Source organism: Anastrepha ludens, chromosome 2 (genome assembly GCF_028408465.1).
Source record: "Anastrepha ludens isolate Willacy chromosome 2, idAnaLude1.1, whole genome shotgun sequence".
NCBI lineage: Eukaryota > Metazoa > Arthropoda > Insecta > Diptera > Tephritidae > Anastrepha > Anastrepha ludens.
The window spans coordinates 21848156-21865685 of record NC_071498.1 but is presented as its reverse complement, the minus strand read 5'-3'; the positions used below and the strand labels follow the sequence as shown (position 1 = coordinate 21865685).

The following is a 17530-nucleotide window of genomic DNA, read 5'->3' as shown; positions in this document are numbered from 1 at the left end:
TTGAATTTATTCACACACAAGCCTTGCTATATCAGCTGTCAAAACATAAAATGGCAATGCGACTTAATTGAGAAATGTGAAAAAATACAATAAAATCCTCTGTCGGGAAAAAAACGAAATTACTTTCCGAACAACCCAATAGTACAATATTAACAAAATAAATACTACTGTGTGCAAGAGAAGCTTAATTATCATTAAATATAAAATCTCCGCTCTACCAAAAAATGCACCAAGCAAATGTTTACGCCTCTCGGAACGTTTGATTTTTTAACAAAAAATATAGCAATGTATCGAACTATCTGCCCTGCCCTCTTTGTTGTATCATGCGCAGAGAGAGTGCCATTGCAAGGGATACTGCTGATACCGTGATGGTGTCAAAGTCAATTACCAGAAACCTGAAAGCTGGAGGCAGAAAAAAGAATTACTCAGATGGGAGCGCATGTTCCAGGCTGATCATCCATTCTCTTAATTAAGACTAAATAGTTTTTTGAAGAGCCATTTACGAAATATTTGGCTTAGATAGGCGAAGGTGAATCATGATGATCATCATCATAGCAAGACAGTCTTGTGCAGACAATTGCTTCTGCAACTACAGTTCTTCACTTCGATTAATCCTCAACTACGTCTTTCCAGTTTGTGATTCGCAATTGCTACCAATATGCCAGTATTATTACCGATACATAGGCCTAGCTATTTAAACTTGCCAACTCTCTCTCTCTCTATGTACTTTCCGTCGATTTCAAATGAGCATCAAAATATTTCATCTAACTGTATTTCGCAGTAGTAAAAATGCAGTAGCTGTGAAACTGTGCTTGATTTATTGGTTCATTTGGCATTAATCAGCTGTTTCCATCATTTTGTAGTAAACAATTTTCAATTCGAACGGGTCATAGTATCGTAACATATAATAATGATCCGTTCCTTTTGACGTCAACTTTATACATTTATTCAAATATTGCACAATTCTTACAACTAAGTTAACAAGGAAGAGCTTAAAACTAATGGTGGGAGAGAGTGTAAAATGTTGTTGTTGTTACGTAAGAAGAGATTGGTTTAGATAAAGTTAAAGATCAGTTAATAAGGGAGCAAATTAAGAAACGTGAAGAAGAGATGTGAGAATATAAGTACGAGAGGTAAGGAGAGAATGAGTAAAGAAGTGTGTGTGACAATATCATATATCATAACATCGAAAGATGTAGATTGTCAGGTTTGCTATTTAGCTATGGTGAAAAAAAAAATTGTGAGGGGAACTTTGGCTGCACGCCACTTGAGAGATTTTGCACAATCATTTCACATGCATTCACACATTCGTCCAATCAGCCGTTGTTCAGATGGCAACGAAGTGTTGTCATTGGTTGATTCGTATAACACTAACACAATCTCAGTTCTTTCGTAAACAAACCGCTTCGCGGCTCAAGTGACATCAACCCCATCAAATTCGCACAGAGCCGAATAACGGTTTGCTACACAGCACACCTCTAAAAATCTTTTCATCATGCATCATAACACCACCTTCGCGGCTGCCATGTCGACTCAAGTACCCTTCCTCGTTTCTTAAATCATGGAATGTCATCCAGATTGAACTTCTTTTCGATTTTTTTTTGTAATTTTGAATGCTTCAGATGTGGCGCTCTCAGAATAGCCCTTTGAACGATGGATTTGCAGGCTGCAACGTTTGCTATTTCTTTAATTTTTGCTGTTCGAAGGGCGAAATTTGATGCAATTCTAAGGATTTTGCTGGTTTCCTTCGGTGGCAAAGTCATCGCAGATCTGCCTTTGTAGTTCTTACCACATGAGGCACAGTGGCGAACATGAAAATAGCATTACCAAAAAAAGAATACAAAAATCTAAAAATGGTTAATCCATGATCTGATTATTTTTATTTTGAAATGTTTTGAAATATTCTATTCTTTAACTGAATACATTATAAATCAAGTCTAGAACGACAAACAAAATTTTGTATTATCCAAAGATAGAAATTCAAGCTTCACATTAAAAATGGCAGGGGCCATGTAAGTAACGCATTCCGACCAAGTTTATAGAAAATTAAAGAAAAACTGCAATGATTTCTAATTAATATTTAGTTGGATTTTCCAATTTTGTGAATGAGATCTGTGTCATAATATGATAAACATCCCCATACCACTATTCTTGAGCCCCACTTTTAATGGTTTTAGAGGTATTGGGGCTAATTTTCGGAGGTGGGCATACATATTCCATATTATCGTGAACTCGTGAAGCCATACAAACTTATTTTATACTCGTCAGTCCATAAAATATCACGCCACATGTCAGCTGTCCAGCTAGCATGTTTTCTCGCAAATTCCAAACGTTTTCCCTTATGTTTTGGTTTCAGGAGTGGATTTTCCGTGGGCTGCGAGCGGCTAATCCAGCTTTCCGTAGTATTCTATGTACTGTCATGTCAGAAACATTCAATTTTTTTTTTTTTAATTTGTGTCGCTGACTTCATGGGATTATCTTTGGGGGACCTTACAATTCTGCGATCGTCTTGTAGGAAGCTTTTTCGATTTCCTCCTCTTTTTTCCGGGCTTTTTCACAAATTTGATTACATTTGAAATTATTTTTGCTGAAAATGAAATAATATTTTGTATTTTTGTGTAAGATCTTCTATCTTTCATCAATTTCAGAATCTGCTCCGGTTGTTCTGTGGTGCTTCGCTCGACTCAATATAGTCAAAACATAAGAAATGTATGCATGGCACTCACTAAAATTAAAAAAAAAAATGGAAATAAATAATAAAAAACGAACTTTCGTCTAAATCCATGGTGAAAAGATTTTTAGAGGTGTACTACAGATTGATTTATAGGCTTCACAGTAGACCGTTATTCTGCTCTGAGCGAATTTGACAGATATTCCGACGTCATTCATTTTGTGTTTCACAAAATTTAGCTTTAGTGAAACACAAAACGAATAACATACCTAGAATCCAAAGTTCGCCTCAAAATTTTTTTTCGCCACATCTAACGAGCAAACCTGATATCTATCATCCTTGGTCTAAATCTGTGCAAAATTTGATCAATATTCTTTGTATAACCTTAAAAAATTCAAGGTACTGCCATTTCAATGTTTCACTTAAAACGACGCCAATAAAGAACGGTTATTTACGGAGTCGCCAGATTTATTCAAATAAACTCTACACATCTCGAATCCCTTAACCCTTCATAGATATTTGAAAATGAAATTTTCTTTTATATGATTTATAGGCTTCACAGCTGTATATATTTAGGGTCATTTTTTCGACGCAGTATTTTTAACCCAGCTTTAGTGTTAAAGGGGTTACATGCGTCCAGCAGCGACAAAAATGCGCTGAAATAAAAACTGTTTTTAAAAGGGATAAAAATAGAAGTAAATATATTATAAAAAAATTTTATACATTGTTTATTAGTACTTAAACTTTATAAAAAGATTTATTTTAATTTTTCTTTATAAAAATTAGTATATAAAAGTACAATGGAAAAAAAAAGTTGCTCCACGGTCTGCATTATTTCTCAAATCTCGTAGAATAAAGTTGTAGTCGAAAAATTTTGCAATTTACGGTATTTAAAAAAAAAAATATGCGTTTTACGTCATAAATGTCACATTTTTATTATGTTTATAAAATTTTTTTAATAAAAATATCAAAAAGCCGGCTCGACAGACTATAAAGAAAATACTTTCGAATATTAAAAAAAAACCACATAAAAAATTTAAAAAACTATGAGTGCCGGAAAAGTAGTTTCGAGAAAAACGAGTTTAAATATGCAAAAGTTCAAGTGCCACAAACGAAGGTCAGCTACCTGTGCGCATCAAACTCTCGTTGGGCAGTTACATTTTCTACCATAACTTCGTATCTATGGGGAATTTTTATAATCGACTAACACAGAAATACGCCTAAAACTATAAAGAATATTAATCTGTCTGGACGCATGTAACCATTTAAACTTATTAATGTGTTAATATATGTACATACATACATACATATTTATTTTAGTTCAGTTTATTAATCCTTTGGGGACGAGTGTCGGCACATAGCCGCCCAAGCCGCTTTACCGTACCAGACGCGTGTCGGCATTTAGCCTCCCAAATTAGTTCGTAGCTGTAGGGCTCGCTACGTCAGTCGTTCTGAGCGATAAGATACGCATAGGTATAGTACAAGAGTCACGTTTTTATTGAAAGAAGGGCCATTAGCGATTAAGTCTTATCTTCCTTGTAATGTAAACTGACGATGTGAGACGACGGTAGAGTCAGAACGAATTTCAGTTCTTCAATTTAGTCTCTCAGGGTCACTGCCAGAAGAACCAGCAGGCTTTTTATATACTCGTATTTCATATTTTATCCTAAGCACGATGGCTAAGCGATCTACAAGGTGAACGATATGAAGTGTTACTTATTCAAAACACCATAACTTTTTTGTGTGAAATTAGCTTTTATTGATTTCAAAGACAAAATTGTTCAAAAATGATTAAAATTTTAACATAGGTATATTCACTTTAGCTCGATATGACCACCTTTTGCCTTGACTATAGCCTTCAAACGGTCAAAACATGAGTTGCATGCTGCACGAATGTGATCTTGAGGTATTTTGGCTCATCCTCGTATAATCGCTTTTTTCAACGCATCCATACTGGCATATTTTTTAGTCCTCACCTTGCTCCCCAAAACGGACCAGATGGAATAGTCCATCGGATTTGCGTCTGGCGAATGCGAAAGTCATAGTGTAGACGAAATGAAGTGTGTAACACGATTTTTTAACGATTTTTGGTTCACACGAGCTTTATGAGACGGTGCCGAGTCCTGTTGGAACGTCCATGCTCTACGACCGAAATGTTTGCGTGTCCACGGCTCTAAAGCAACTTCTGATTTTCCCGATAATAAGTCGCATTCACTTTGACACCAGGCCCAATAAAAATGATTGAAGAGCGTCCATCAGCGGTCACTGCGGCCGAAACCATTACTTGCGATGGGAAATTGCTTCGAGTGGCCACACGTAGGCTCAAATTCTCCTATGAGCGTTTGGTCAAGTAAACATAATCGTTTTGAGTGTTTATGAATTGCTCAATTAGGAAATTTTTTTCATTAGAAAACACAATGTTAGGAAATTCGCCACGTTCGTGCAAGCGCAACAACTCCTTTGCTCTTTCGCTCCAAACTTTTTTTTGCTGGGGTGAAAGATCGTGTTCTTTTTGGAACTTGTAAGCCTTGACCTTGAGCTCATTTTCAAAATGCTTCGAATGCTGTCTGGCGATTTTTTCAGTTTTTTGGCCATTTTTCTTCCACTTCGACGTGAATTTCGTTCAAGTCGAGCCTTCACTTTCCGAACCATTTCTGGCGTTGTTGCGGTGTTTTTTGGTCCACCTCCATAGCGTTTTGCAATGCTACCAGTATCATTGTAACGTTTTATAGTGCGATACACAAACATTTTATTCACTTTGAGGTGACTGAGCTCACAAACAATGGCTGGTTGTGATTTTCCAGCCAAATATAATGCAATCACACTATTACGTTTGAATTCCATCACAGAAAAAAAAAAAAAAAATTCAACACAACTGAGACGCAAATGCTTTTGATGGCTTATAAACAATATATTGAACTGTCATTAGAACAATTTTGACGTTGATGTCATGAGCTGTTTTACAGATTAAAGCAGTGTGAAGTTGGTAACACTCCATATCGTTCACCCTTTAAAGATGATACGTTAGATAGTGACAGTTCTGACGAATATTATTTTGAATCTGATAAGACGGAAGATGCCGGCATTACTTCGTCAATGTGAACCATACCACCCAATGCCGGAATATAAAATGATATATTGATATCTCAAATCAGAGATACGCTAATTTCAAACCCTGAAAAAATAAAGTTGTTTTGGATCCCTAGCCATATTGGAATACGTGGAAACACCTTAGCAGACGCAGCAGCAAAACTTGCCACTAAATCGCCGTTACACACAATATACAATTTTAACAAGGTCGACCTAAAAACGCAACTAACAAAGCAAATCGACAACAAATGTTTCAACGATGGCAAAACATAAACCATTATTATAAATGCATTAATCCAAGCTTCAACCCTCCAATCTTCCCAGCAACAACCACAAGGCGAAACACGATTATTTATACCCGTTTTCGGCTTGGACATACACGCCTGACCCACAGCAACCTCTTCCAAAACAACAACCCACAAAACCACGTTTGTCAATTCTGCAACGAAGAGACACTTTCTATCCAACACATCGTTACAAATTGTGAAGCATTACATTCAATAAGACAATCAATATCAAGCCACACAATAGAAGAACTTCTGTCCGAAGTTAACGTAGAAAATTAAATTATACACGAATATTATTATATAAATACTTATGTTACGTAAAGCTGATGGCCTAGTCGCTAATGCTTTTTAATTCATTGTGATTGTAATTCATTACTTTTCCAATTTTCAAATAAAAAATAAAATAAAATAAAATAAAAAAAAATTAAAAAAAAAAAATGTTTACATAAATACAACCAAAATTCTTTTTGTTTTTTCCTTTTTTTTAATTTCTTTGTTTATAATTATTTTTTGATTTTATGAAATTTTTTTCTTGTGTTAAATAAAGTCTTAGTTTTTTTAACGTTCAACATATTTATTTTCTTGACTGCGCACTCCAATACCTCTCGTCCTCAGCGACGCTCGCCCGTCGAGCGGCTCCGTCCCCAAAGGGTTAATACGGGTGCATGTTTTGTTTAGAAATATATATCATATCTTTGTGTATACTTAAACAGAATTTTTTATTCCATTTTACAGAAGAACTACCGCAAACGTCCGGGCAATATTTGTGTCTCCAGAAAGATCGATTTATTTGAAGAAAATGAACGAACGAATTTGGTACTTAAAATGATGATAGCAAATCCAGCTACAAGAGGTCAATTAATGAAAAGCAACTACATAAATGGTTAATGGTCTTTAATAAAAAAATATATAGTCTAAAAAATAACTTTTGATACATTACCGAAAAGGAGAACGACGACAAAATGACGGTCGATTTCAACGATTATTTTTGGGTATATACCAATTGCAGATTTCTTTTTTAATTTTGTTTAATATTTTGCATATTTTTTCCTTTTCTGTGTCGTAAAGGGGGAGAAGAACAATGGGTTCGATGTACTCTATCATAATATGAAATTTGGCTGGGTAGCGAGCAAAGAACTCTCGGAGTTCTTTCGCGAAAAGTCCAATATCGAAGAACAAAACTCCAAACTAATGGCCAAGCTAGCACACAAAGCCAGCACTGGCACATTAAACAGCACCTTTGCGCCCGTCTGGACCATACTGCGCACTTCGGCAGAGAAGCTCTCCACGCTGCATCTACAAATGGTACAAAAGCTCACCGAGCTGGTGAAGGATGTCGCCAAGTATGCCGATGAGTTACATAAAAAACATAAAACGGTTAAGGAAGAGGAATCACACACCCTGGAATGCGTACAAGCTATGCAAGCATCAACGGCGGCCGTGCAAAAGCTACGCGATCTCTACAACAGCAAAGTATTAGAATTGGAGAAGGTGCGCAAGGATAATGCATCACAAAAGGACATCGAAAAAATCGAAACGAAATTGCGCAAGTTGCAAGAAGAGTACAAAACGCTGCTTGACAAGCATAATCCGATCAAAAATGATTTCGAGCGGCGCATGACGCAGACGTGTAAGGTGTGACAAATAAAACTTGTGTGAAATTTAATGCTCTCAACGTCTATTTATACACATGAACTTATTTTGCAGCGTTTTCAGGAAATTGAAGAGGTCCACTTGCGGCAAATGAAGGAATTTTTGTCTACATTCTTAGAGATGCTTCAAAATAATCATGACATGGTTGGACAGGTGCGTTTATCAAGTATTAATAAAAGCTTCATGCTTACGGCAAGCAGCATCATTTTGTGTTTTTCGCCAACAGGTGCATTCAGATTTTAAGCGTCAATTTAACGACATGACGGTGGACAAGCTTTTGGAGCAATTTGTGCTCAACAAGTACACTGGCTTAGAGAAACCAAGTTCGTTTGGCTTAAACTCGATTTAAAATATATTTTAATAATTAATAAATCTTTTTTCACACTTTTCCATGCGCCGCTGGGATTGCAGAAGTGCCCGAACTCGAAATTACTCCACTCTCTATACAACAACAACAACAACAGTCCGCCTCAGCCACACGCTTGAATCAATCGGGCGGCTCTGCTGCGGCTGCTTCCAATTCCAACTCAGCAACAAGCATACAAGGTGCCATATCACGAATTACCAGCGGTAGTGTGTCAATAGATCAACGTGGCAATGTTGAGGCCGGTTCACTGGGTAGTGGCGGTGGCGGTATCGGCGCGGCCGGTGGCAGTGGCAGTGGCAGCAATAGCCTACTAAACGCCGACGATACCATACTCGGTATACAGGCATCACCACGTGCAACATCACCAATTCTAGTAAATGCTACAACGACATACGCTACCACCACTACCAGCAGCATCAGCACTACGCCGGCAGGAGTATCATCGTCAAGCACGTCGACTGCTACCTCTACTGTGCGCAGCAATTTCTTGAATTGGTTTTCATCCAGCATTCCAAGCAATAAGCAGCCAACAAATGCCACAACAGGCGCAAACGCTGCAGCAGCGGCAACAGCGACAACAACAACAACAACCGCTAATAGTGGTGGTGGGAATTTCGGTACGGATAGTAATGGTTCTACCCACACCGGCACAGCCATCATCAAAAATTCCCTTAATTCAGAGCTTCAGTCACTGCAGGACAATAATAATCAAGGTTCATTTATGTCGTCTGCTTTAACACAATTACTGTCCGAACAAAATGCCACTACTACTACCGCTAGTCCTCCTATTCTTTCTACTACTACCAACAATACCACTACATCATCCACATCCTCCTCTTTAACAAGTAGGTTTTTCATTTATTTTTGTTCTTTTTCAATTTATTTTTATTATATTTCGTTTTTGAATTTTTAATTTTCAGTTTTCACCATGATAAAAAGGCTATAAAGCAAAACCGGTGAACGGTTGATTTTTTTTTGTTTTTGTTTGACATTTGTTTACCCTAAAAGGAGAGCGAAACAAATGTCGTATAATTAGAAAAAAAAATTAAAAAGTGGAAATTGGCTATATTTTAGGAGTGAAGAGCAAGCCAATTATTACAAAGCCACAGAAGCTCAAAATATTCATGCCAACTTTCAGCAGCCTCACCTTATAGTCTTTTTATCATGGCTTCCCTTTTATTTGCTTAAATTTGATTTACGTTCTTTATCGCCTTTGCTACTACTTTCGAATTTAATTTTTTGTTTGTTAATTGAGTTTATTTTAGCATTTGGTTTCTATTTATAATTTATCTCGTTTGATGCCGCATTTTATTTGTGTATGTGCCGTGATGAAAGCAGATCGGTCGTTCGTCACTCGTTTCGTTTTACTTGTAAATACATAGTAGCACACTTTTATGTATATTTGCGAAGCATTTTAGATAGTCTTCATTTAGAAAAATATTTTGTTAAGAAAAAGTTGCGATAGCGAGTCCAGAATATTTGGTTTCTTATAATTTAACGCACTAAGTAATAAAAATTAAGATTCGATAATTCCATGAAGTAGATATGGTAATTATTTTAAGTTATAAAAGAAAAATCACAACCAGGCATAATTTTGTTTTAGACCTTTTTCCGATCAATATATTAATTAGTTCTTATATTTATCATTAAAAATAACACTAGTCGATTTTAATTTTTTGTTCAGTATCGTATTTTATTTAAAAATGATACTAAATTTTTAATATTGTTTTTCTTTTTTGCGCAAGAACAAGTAATCATTGTTAATTTTAATAATTTTTGTTAAAAAAAAATATTCCTTTTCTTAACACTAAGCTTTTAGCAAACGGCCGACATACTCTATGATCAGAAAGTACCGCGAATGTTTAAATAAAACTAAACAGAGTTAAATTTCAGGCAAATTTATTTTATCTCCTTCAAAATATGACCCGTCTGAAGCAACACACATTTGCCAACGTTTAACCCAGTCCTCGATGCACCCCTGGTAGGCTGACGAAGGGGTGGCTTCAGCTCCTTCGTCGCATTCTCTTTGATCTCCGCTATCGACTGAAATCTCCTTCCACGAAGTGAGTGATAACTTCAACTTGGGAAACAAAAAGAAGTCGCACGGGGCCATATCAGGTGAATACGGTGCTGGCATCATGGTATTTACTTGGTGTTTGGTCAAATAATCCAGCACAATTTGGGTTTGATGCGATAGCGCGTTATCCTCATGCAAAATCCAAGATTTGTTTGCCCACATTTCCGGCCGTTTGCGACGAACAGCATTGCTCAAACACTTCAAAACGGATAAAAATTATTCTTTATTGACTGTCTGGTCTACCAACATACCTAAGAAAAAAATATGGACCGGTTTCCACGTGCGCGGTTCGTTTAAATTAAACATTTCCGGTACTTTCTGATCTGATTGGGTATATCTCGCTGTTTGATGTCCCATGTTTAATGTTGAGAATATAAAAAAAGGAAATGATCATTATTCTTCCGCAAAGAAGAAGAAAAATTAAAATCGAAAAAATATTACCATTGGAAAATCCCAAAATTACATAAAAACAAAATAATAATTATTTTGTAACAAAAAATTTATATACAGTCTGTCTAATGAAAGCGTGACCGGCACAATTCAGAATTAAAGTTCCGTTATAAAAGAATGTAAATGCTGTTAAATAGGCGTATCCTTCTCGCAATACGCATTGTGCAATTTGTTAGTTTTCGGAGAAATTTAGAAAGCGTAAATTTTTCTACAAAATGAATGAACAACTTTTTGCAGCAGTGTTCTTGTGTACAGAACCTAAAGATCCATAAATGTCACGTGCATCCTATAGCAAAATATTTTAAAACTAAACCTACCATGAGGGGTCAAATGACCCATTTTAAACTTTTTGTCAGAAGTTCTTTGAGATAACATTGTTAAATCACGATTTTTTTTAAAAAGTACATCGAATGTATTTTTCAAGATTTACGCCTCTCTCTTGCCAACTCTTTTACAGAGAAATATATATGATCTGCTCTAACATTTTAAAGACGTCTATACATAAAGTATAGGTAGGTTTAGTGTTAAGAACTCGAAAAAGTTCATAAATAAATGCGTGCAATGGTATACCGAAGTTAACCGCGTGTTGGGCACCTGCGACTGGAGATGACTTTTTCGACTTTGGTCGTGAATTTAACATATTTCTTTTATAGCTAACGATTTAAGCTTTCAGGTAGCTTTCAAAAATTTTATTTTCTATCGATTTATAGATATAAACTTTAAAAGCGGATCCTCGAACAGGACGAAAAAAGGCCAGACCCGGGTGCCCAACCGAAGATTTTAAAAAAAGTGTCCAACGGAGGGTTAAAAACGTTGAGACTTCCCCAGAGCAGCTCTAAGAAAAAACACCTTTGCAAAGCAAAATCAGAAAATTTATTTTAATTTTTTTTTTTTTTTTTTTTTGTGATGAAGTCCAGGTTAACGTTGAGTAAAGCTGAAACAGTTTTAAGGAAAAGTCGTGTTAATGCATACAAAGACACGATTCGAGCAGGTTTACGTGTGCAGAAGACCTAAAATTACGGAGCGCATTGAAAAAAAAGCTTGAATGGGCTAAGGAAAATTCAGAACGGAATTGGACAAATTTAATATTCATATATAATTTAATATATTGAACTAAAAGAGATGGAAACTCTTGAACACCTTCTATGTTCTTGCCCTGCATTAACTAGAACCCGAATGAAATGTTTAGGAGCTCTGCAATATGAGAGGTTAGAATGTCTCTCGGGTTTGAGTTTCATAGCTTACTTAGATTTGCAAAAGATGCAGGCTTATTACAAGAAGCCTACCAAAAGGAAACATAAGGGTCAAGCTCCATCTGGTACCACTAAGGTCTATGTGATGGCTTTCAGCCAGCCAGGTCAACCTAACCTAACCTAATATTCCCGGGTGAATATTCCTTTTGAGAATTTAGCTGCATACGTCAGTCCTGGTGTCCTGCTTATAAACGACAACTTCAACGAATTGTTAAGCATTTAGCTAAGGTTCATATTTGGGGCTATTTTCCGGAGCAGGATTTGGTCGTTTATTTGTGTTTAGCGCCAATTTGAATGCAGCTTTCATGTATAAAATTTACCAAAAATCATGATTAGTATCAGCTGCGAAGATGTTTGGAAGAACTAGCCAACCTTGGATTTTAGAAAAAGCCAATAATTCCAACTCTTCGTTCGAAGCCGAAGTTGTGTGAATGGAAACAGCAAAATGGGCATGAAAATTGGATTGACTTTCACAGTCGCCTGATGGCAGCCCTGTTTAAAATGTTTGGGCAATTAGTTAAGCAAAAACTCAAAGGAAAACAAATGTGGACGGTCAAAAAGTTATCGACACAAATTCGGCTCGTTTGTAGCCAATTACTTCCACAATTTGCGCGTGCGCAGAAATTAACACCTAATAAGACTCGAAGATTTGAAGCCATTATAGCTAATGTTGGTGTCTATACATATTATTGGATTTTTTGCACATAAGAAATATTAGAAGAAAATAAATATTATTATATAATGCAGTTTGTTAGAATCGGATTGTTCAAATAGTTTCGAAGTCACGGGGGTCACGCTTCCATTAGACGGGCTGATGCATATAAATATAAATGGCGCTTGCCCCTTTTGTGGGGTATTTGGCCCAGTGCTCCTCCTATTTGTAGTGCGCGTCTTGATGTTGCTTCACAAATGGAGGGACCCACAGTTTTATGCCTACTCCGAACGGCAGATGGTTTTTTATGAGCAGTTTTTTATGGCACAAATACACTGGGAGGTTTGGCATTGCCTGACTTTTTCTATTATTTGGCTTTGCATATCCGGAAAAAATATATCTAAATAAATAAGTAATTATAGTTTTTATTCATATCGCTCAAATTCGAAATGCTTTACGCAGCTGGATGATGCTGATTTTTATTGGCCACATTTTTTTTTTGTTTTAATTTTTTTTTATAATAACGTTGCGCTTTCTTTGTGTAATCGACAAAAACGTACAAAAATTATGAAAAATTTTAAAATATCCCATAAGGGTTTAAAGAAATCTTGACGCGAAAAACACACAAATAACTTCCCCACAAGCCTTTAATTTATTTTTTACAACTTTAACTCTTCGCATCACCAGCCGAAGTGCGAGTTGTACTCAAAATACCTTGCAACGGCAAGACTTTTACTGTTTGTTCTAATGAAAAAGAATGTTACATGATTTCCAAAATTATTTGTTTTCCTCAAACTTCCCTCAAACAAAAAAATAACTTATTGCGGATTATTATATTCTTGGAAGAGAGAGTTTTTATTTGCGGATTATTCTGCCGAATTATGCAAAAGGGTTGAAGTAGTGTAATACCTTCAAAAACTCAATACTAGCATTATAGTCTTCCCATGATTATTCGTTAGGGATGCCAATATTAGCGGCAAGTTTTGATCCTGAGATTTTTAGGGATATTTTAATGTAATCTCGGAATCTTGGTATTACTTTCAATACAATGAGCCAATGTTTTATAAAAAAAAAGAGCGTCATTTTAACTTATCTCTCATGTTGTGCTCTTTTACAAGGTGGCGCAAAATTAATCATCCAATTTTGTTTTTGAATAACTTTTTTTACTAAATAAAAAAATAATTTTTAGACAATTCAAATCTTGTAAGAGATGATGATTTAATTGAAAATGCTTTGAATTTTGTCGCACTTTGCTGCCGAAAGTTTGAAGCAGTGATAATGAAGCCGCATTAACGGTTCAGTGTTGTACGTAATTTTGTGAATAGTGGAATTAGTGAGCGCGCTCCATTGCTTGTCTACTTGTAGACATTTCGTCATTTGCACCTTGTATTAACCTTTCCGAATAGGTAAAAAGGTTTTGAATGTTATTTATTTAGTTTATTTAGTTTAGGAACTAGTTCGTCAATTCAAATTAGTTAAAAAATGTAATACTATTTATTTAAGTCTAGTTTGGCTAAGTTTAATTACAAAAGTACTTTTTAAAGTATTTATTTAAATTAAGTACGATACGAAAAATAATGAACTTAACACCTGCAAAAACATAAATAGCTTGCACACATATTTACTGCACTCCGTTAAACAAATCGAGCAAATTGTATGTACATATATCCCCAAAAATTCATGTTTTAGTATAAAAAAATATTAACGAGTTACAAAAAGAAACAGAGAAACGCAGTTTATCACGACTAAATTTTTAGTAAAAAAAATATTAAAAAAATTATGAAAATACTAATAACGAGTTTAAAACAACCAGAAATACTCAGTTTATCACAACTAAAAAGTATTTTTAGTCAAAAAAAATATTTAAAAAATTACTAAAATACTAATAACGAGCTTAAAATAACTAGAAATACTCATTTTTTTCATAACTAAAAAGTATTTTTAGTCAAAAAAAAAATATTTACAAAATTATGAAAATACTAATAATGAGTTTAAAACAACCAGTGAGATTCAGTTTATCACAATTAAAAGGTTTTTTAACTGTATTCTTAACAAATTGCGTATAAAACTTGTTGACAAAGCCACCGCCCTGAAAGCAAGCGTTACATATATTTTCGAATTAGCAGTGATGCACACTCTTACTGGTCTTTTGCAGGGCGAAAGTGTAAAATTTTGTAATATAAATTTTTCTTTCTTTCATTTCAAATCTTACAAAAAATTACTAAACTTCCTCTACATTTTCGATATTCAAAAAAAAAAAAAAAAAAATTAGGTTTGGCATCCCTATTATGCACAATAGTCTATAACATATTTATTTTGTCTTGCAACGGAAGCTCTGCCTCAGCTGGCCATTTACTACGGACTGCTATTGTATATATATTCTGCCCTTATACTGTTTTTATTTTGACTAAATATTTAAAAATTTCTGATTTGCTGTGCCTGTTTTTATGTGATTAACCAACTCCCCATTAACTTTCTACCAAAACAAAAACAACCTGTGCTTATATCTAGATCAAGCTGCTATCGAACAGCACCTACAAAAACGCACGTCATCGCCAACACCAACCGCCACTAAGCCCGCATCGAGTCGGAAATACACTGAACCAATTTCTACATCACTTAACGAACGTTCAAATCATCTACATCATCATCATCCACATCAAACGTCTGCTAGTGGCGGCGCTTCTGTTGTCTCAGCATCGAGTGCGGGTGCGGCTGCGGGAAATTCACGCCGCACAACATCACTATTGAATATTTTCACATCAAATTCTCAGGGTGAGGAGGAAATCCAAACAAAAGAAATAATGCAAAATACACAAATTAAGTGTTTTATATTTTGTAAATTACCAACACTACTGAAGTTGTGCGCTGGAATGCGGAAATTTATATGCATACATACATACATATTTTCTTCTAACACTGAGTTTTTTTTGTTTACTTTTACCTACAAACTTAAACTTTATGCGGATGCATAATATTTGTTGGTGGTACAGTTTTTTTTCTCTCATAACTCTTCTCATAATTTCTGCACTGGAATATTTTGTCGGTGATTTGCTTCTGTATTAGCCTCTCGGGCACAATAAGAATTTGTTCTCTTATATATTTGGCTTGATTGGTATTATTCTGTATATTAATTTGGTTTTTTTTTATATTTGCTTATTTAAAGTGTTTTATGCAAATAATTCAATTATAAACTCTTGGGGAAATTATCGAAAAGTTAAAACTATATTTACTCGCTATTTATTTTTAGTTAGTTATTTAGCTTTTTAGTGCGAGATTACTTAATTAGCTTAACTTAATCCAAACGTCCACTTTTGCAGGGTGACACTTTTATAGTATTTCAGAAATTCAATACACTTGAAAATTCACATACACTAATAAATAAGTATTTAATTTTATGATATTTTCTATATAATTTAGAAAAATAATTATCCATGTTTTTTTATTATTCATTTTATTTCATGTTAGGGTGAAAGGAGTACGTGTACATATCTGCTACTTTTTGTCTCGTTGCTCGTTTATAGTACTTGTAGATTTCTGCATTTTGCTCTTATTGTCGTCTCACATCCCTTTTCTATAAACTTATTTATTTCAACGCATGCGATTTTGCCAACTACATACATACATACATATGTTTATAATCTTCATTATGCCATCGGTCATATATTGACTAATTTTTCTTCTGCGAATACTAACCCCCTAACGTCTATCAAATTTGTTATTTTATCGTATAATGGGATATACACAAATTTACTTACAAATATTGAGTGCAAGTAAAAATTAAACGACGTTGAAAGCCACATAAAGGCGAAGGAAATTTAAATAGAAAATATTTTATGTTCTATGTACAATGTAGCGCAAAATTAATCATACAATTTGGTTTTTGAATAAGTTTTTTTATTACTAAACAAAAAAAACAAAAGATTTTGAGTGATGGGAATCTTTATTTTGACCTTTTTGGGCTCCACTACAACCAGATACCAGCCGTTTAGTTCACAAGTGTCAATTATGATTGACGTACGACGCCATCTTCCTATGGAGTCATTAATTTTGCGCCACCTTGCACAAGTATATAACTGTATATAGTATACTCAAAACTCACGAAACAAAATTTTAGTGTTTTGTATATTAGTATCTGAAAATTATCCGGCAACTTGCTAGTAAGTTAATTTCTAAGAAATCGCTCTCAAAGAGAAAAATATCAAAAAAGTACATGCACGCTAAACCAATAACAATTTCTAAGTTTTAAGAACAGCTGATTAAATTGTTGGCGGAAAAAATCACTAAAATTAAACATTTTTTCAGCTGAGCTAACTCGTATTAAATTAAAAAACAAAAGCACATAGAATGCAAATTAACGAGGTTAGCAACACTTGATTTTATTTTGTCCACAATAATTTGTTCCGTTTCATCATCGCTGTCAGATGCAGAACATTGCATTAGCAATTGTATTGTTGTGGCAATCACAGCTTTCTTCATATTTTCCTTGCTTCCTATTGCCGAATTAGTTAATAATCAAGAAGCACAAGCGTTTCGTTTTGTATTTCGGAAACTGTAGCAACCGTGACTGGAGGCTGTGGTGCAGAAGTGCATACGTATGAACCTCTATGTCATTGTCATTCAAATAGGTTAGGTTAGGTTGACCTGGCTGGCTGAAAGCCATCACATAGACCTATTGATCCTTAGTGTTACCAGATGGAGCTTGACCCCTACGTTTCCTTGTAGTAGACATCTTGTAATACGTATGCGTCTTTTGCGAATCTAAGTAAACTCTGAAGCTCTATCCCCGAGAGGCATTCTAACTTCTCATATTGTAAAGCTCCTAAACATTTCATTCGGGTTCTAGCTAATGCAGGGCAAGAGCATAGAAAGTGTTCAAGAGTATCCCTCTCTTCCAGTTCATTGCAAAATCTGCTATCGTTGTTTGTAATTTCTATCTTGTATGCGTGCGCCGCTAGCAAATTGTGGCCTGTCAGTATACCTACCATAGTTCTGCTTTCCTTTCTTGACAGGGCTAATACGAATCTGGC

General features: G+C 35.1%; 1 protein-coding gene across 7 annotated transcripts in view; it reads left to right on the top strand.

Moving 5' to 3' along the window:
- Nucleotides 1-17530, top strand: part of LOC128864718 (F-BAR domain only protein 2) — a 39809-nt gene that overhangs the window by 14792 nt on the left and 7487 nt on the right. For 5 of the 7 annotated variants that reach the window (XM_054104486.1, XM_054104501.1, XM_054104495.1 and 2 more), the window contains exons 2-6: nt 6784-7040; nt 7117-7683; nt 7756-7854; nt 7928-8024; nt 8113-8913. In XM_054104486.1, coding sequence (XP_053960461.1) covers nt 7011-7040; nt 7117-7683; nt 7756-7854; nt 7928-8024; nt 8113-8913 — 1594 coding nt within the window. In that variant the 5' untranslated portion in view covers nt 6784-7010. Of the gene's footprint in view, nt 1-6783; nt 7041-7116; nt 7684-7755; nt 7855-7927; nt 8025-8112; nt 8914-15011; nt 15276-17530 lie in introns of all 7 variants that reach the window. The other 2 variants (XM_054104518.1, XM_054104511.1) reach the window with 2 other exon arrangements.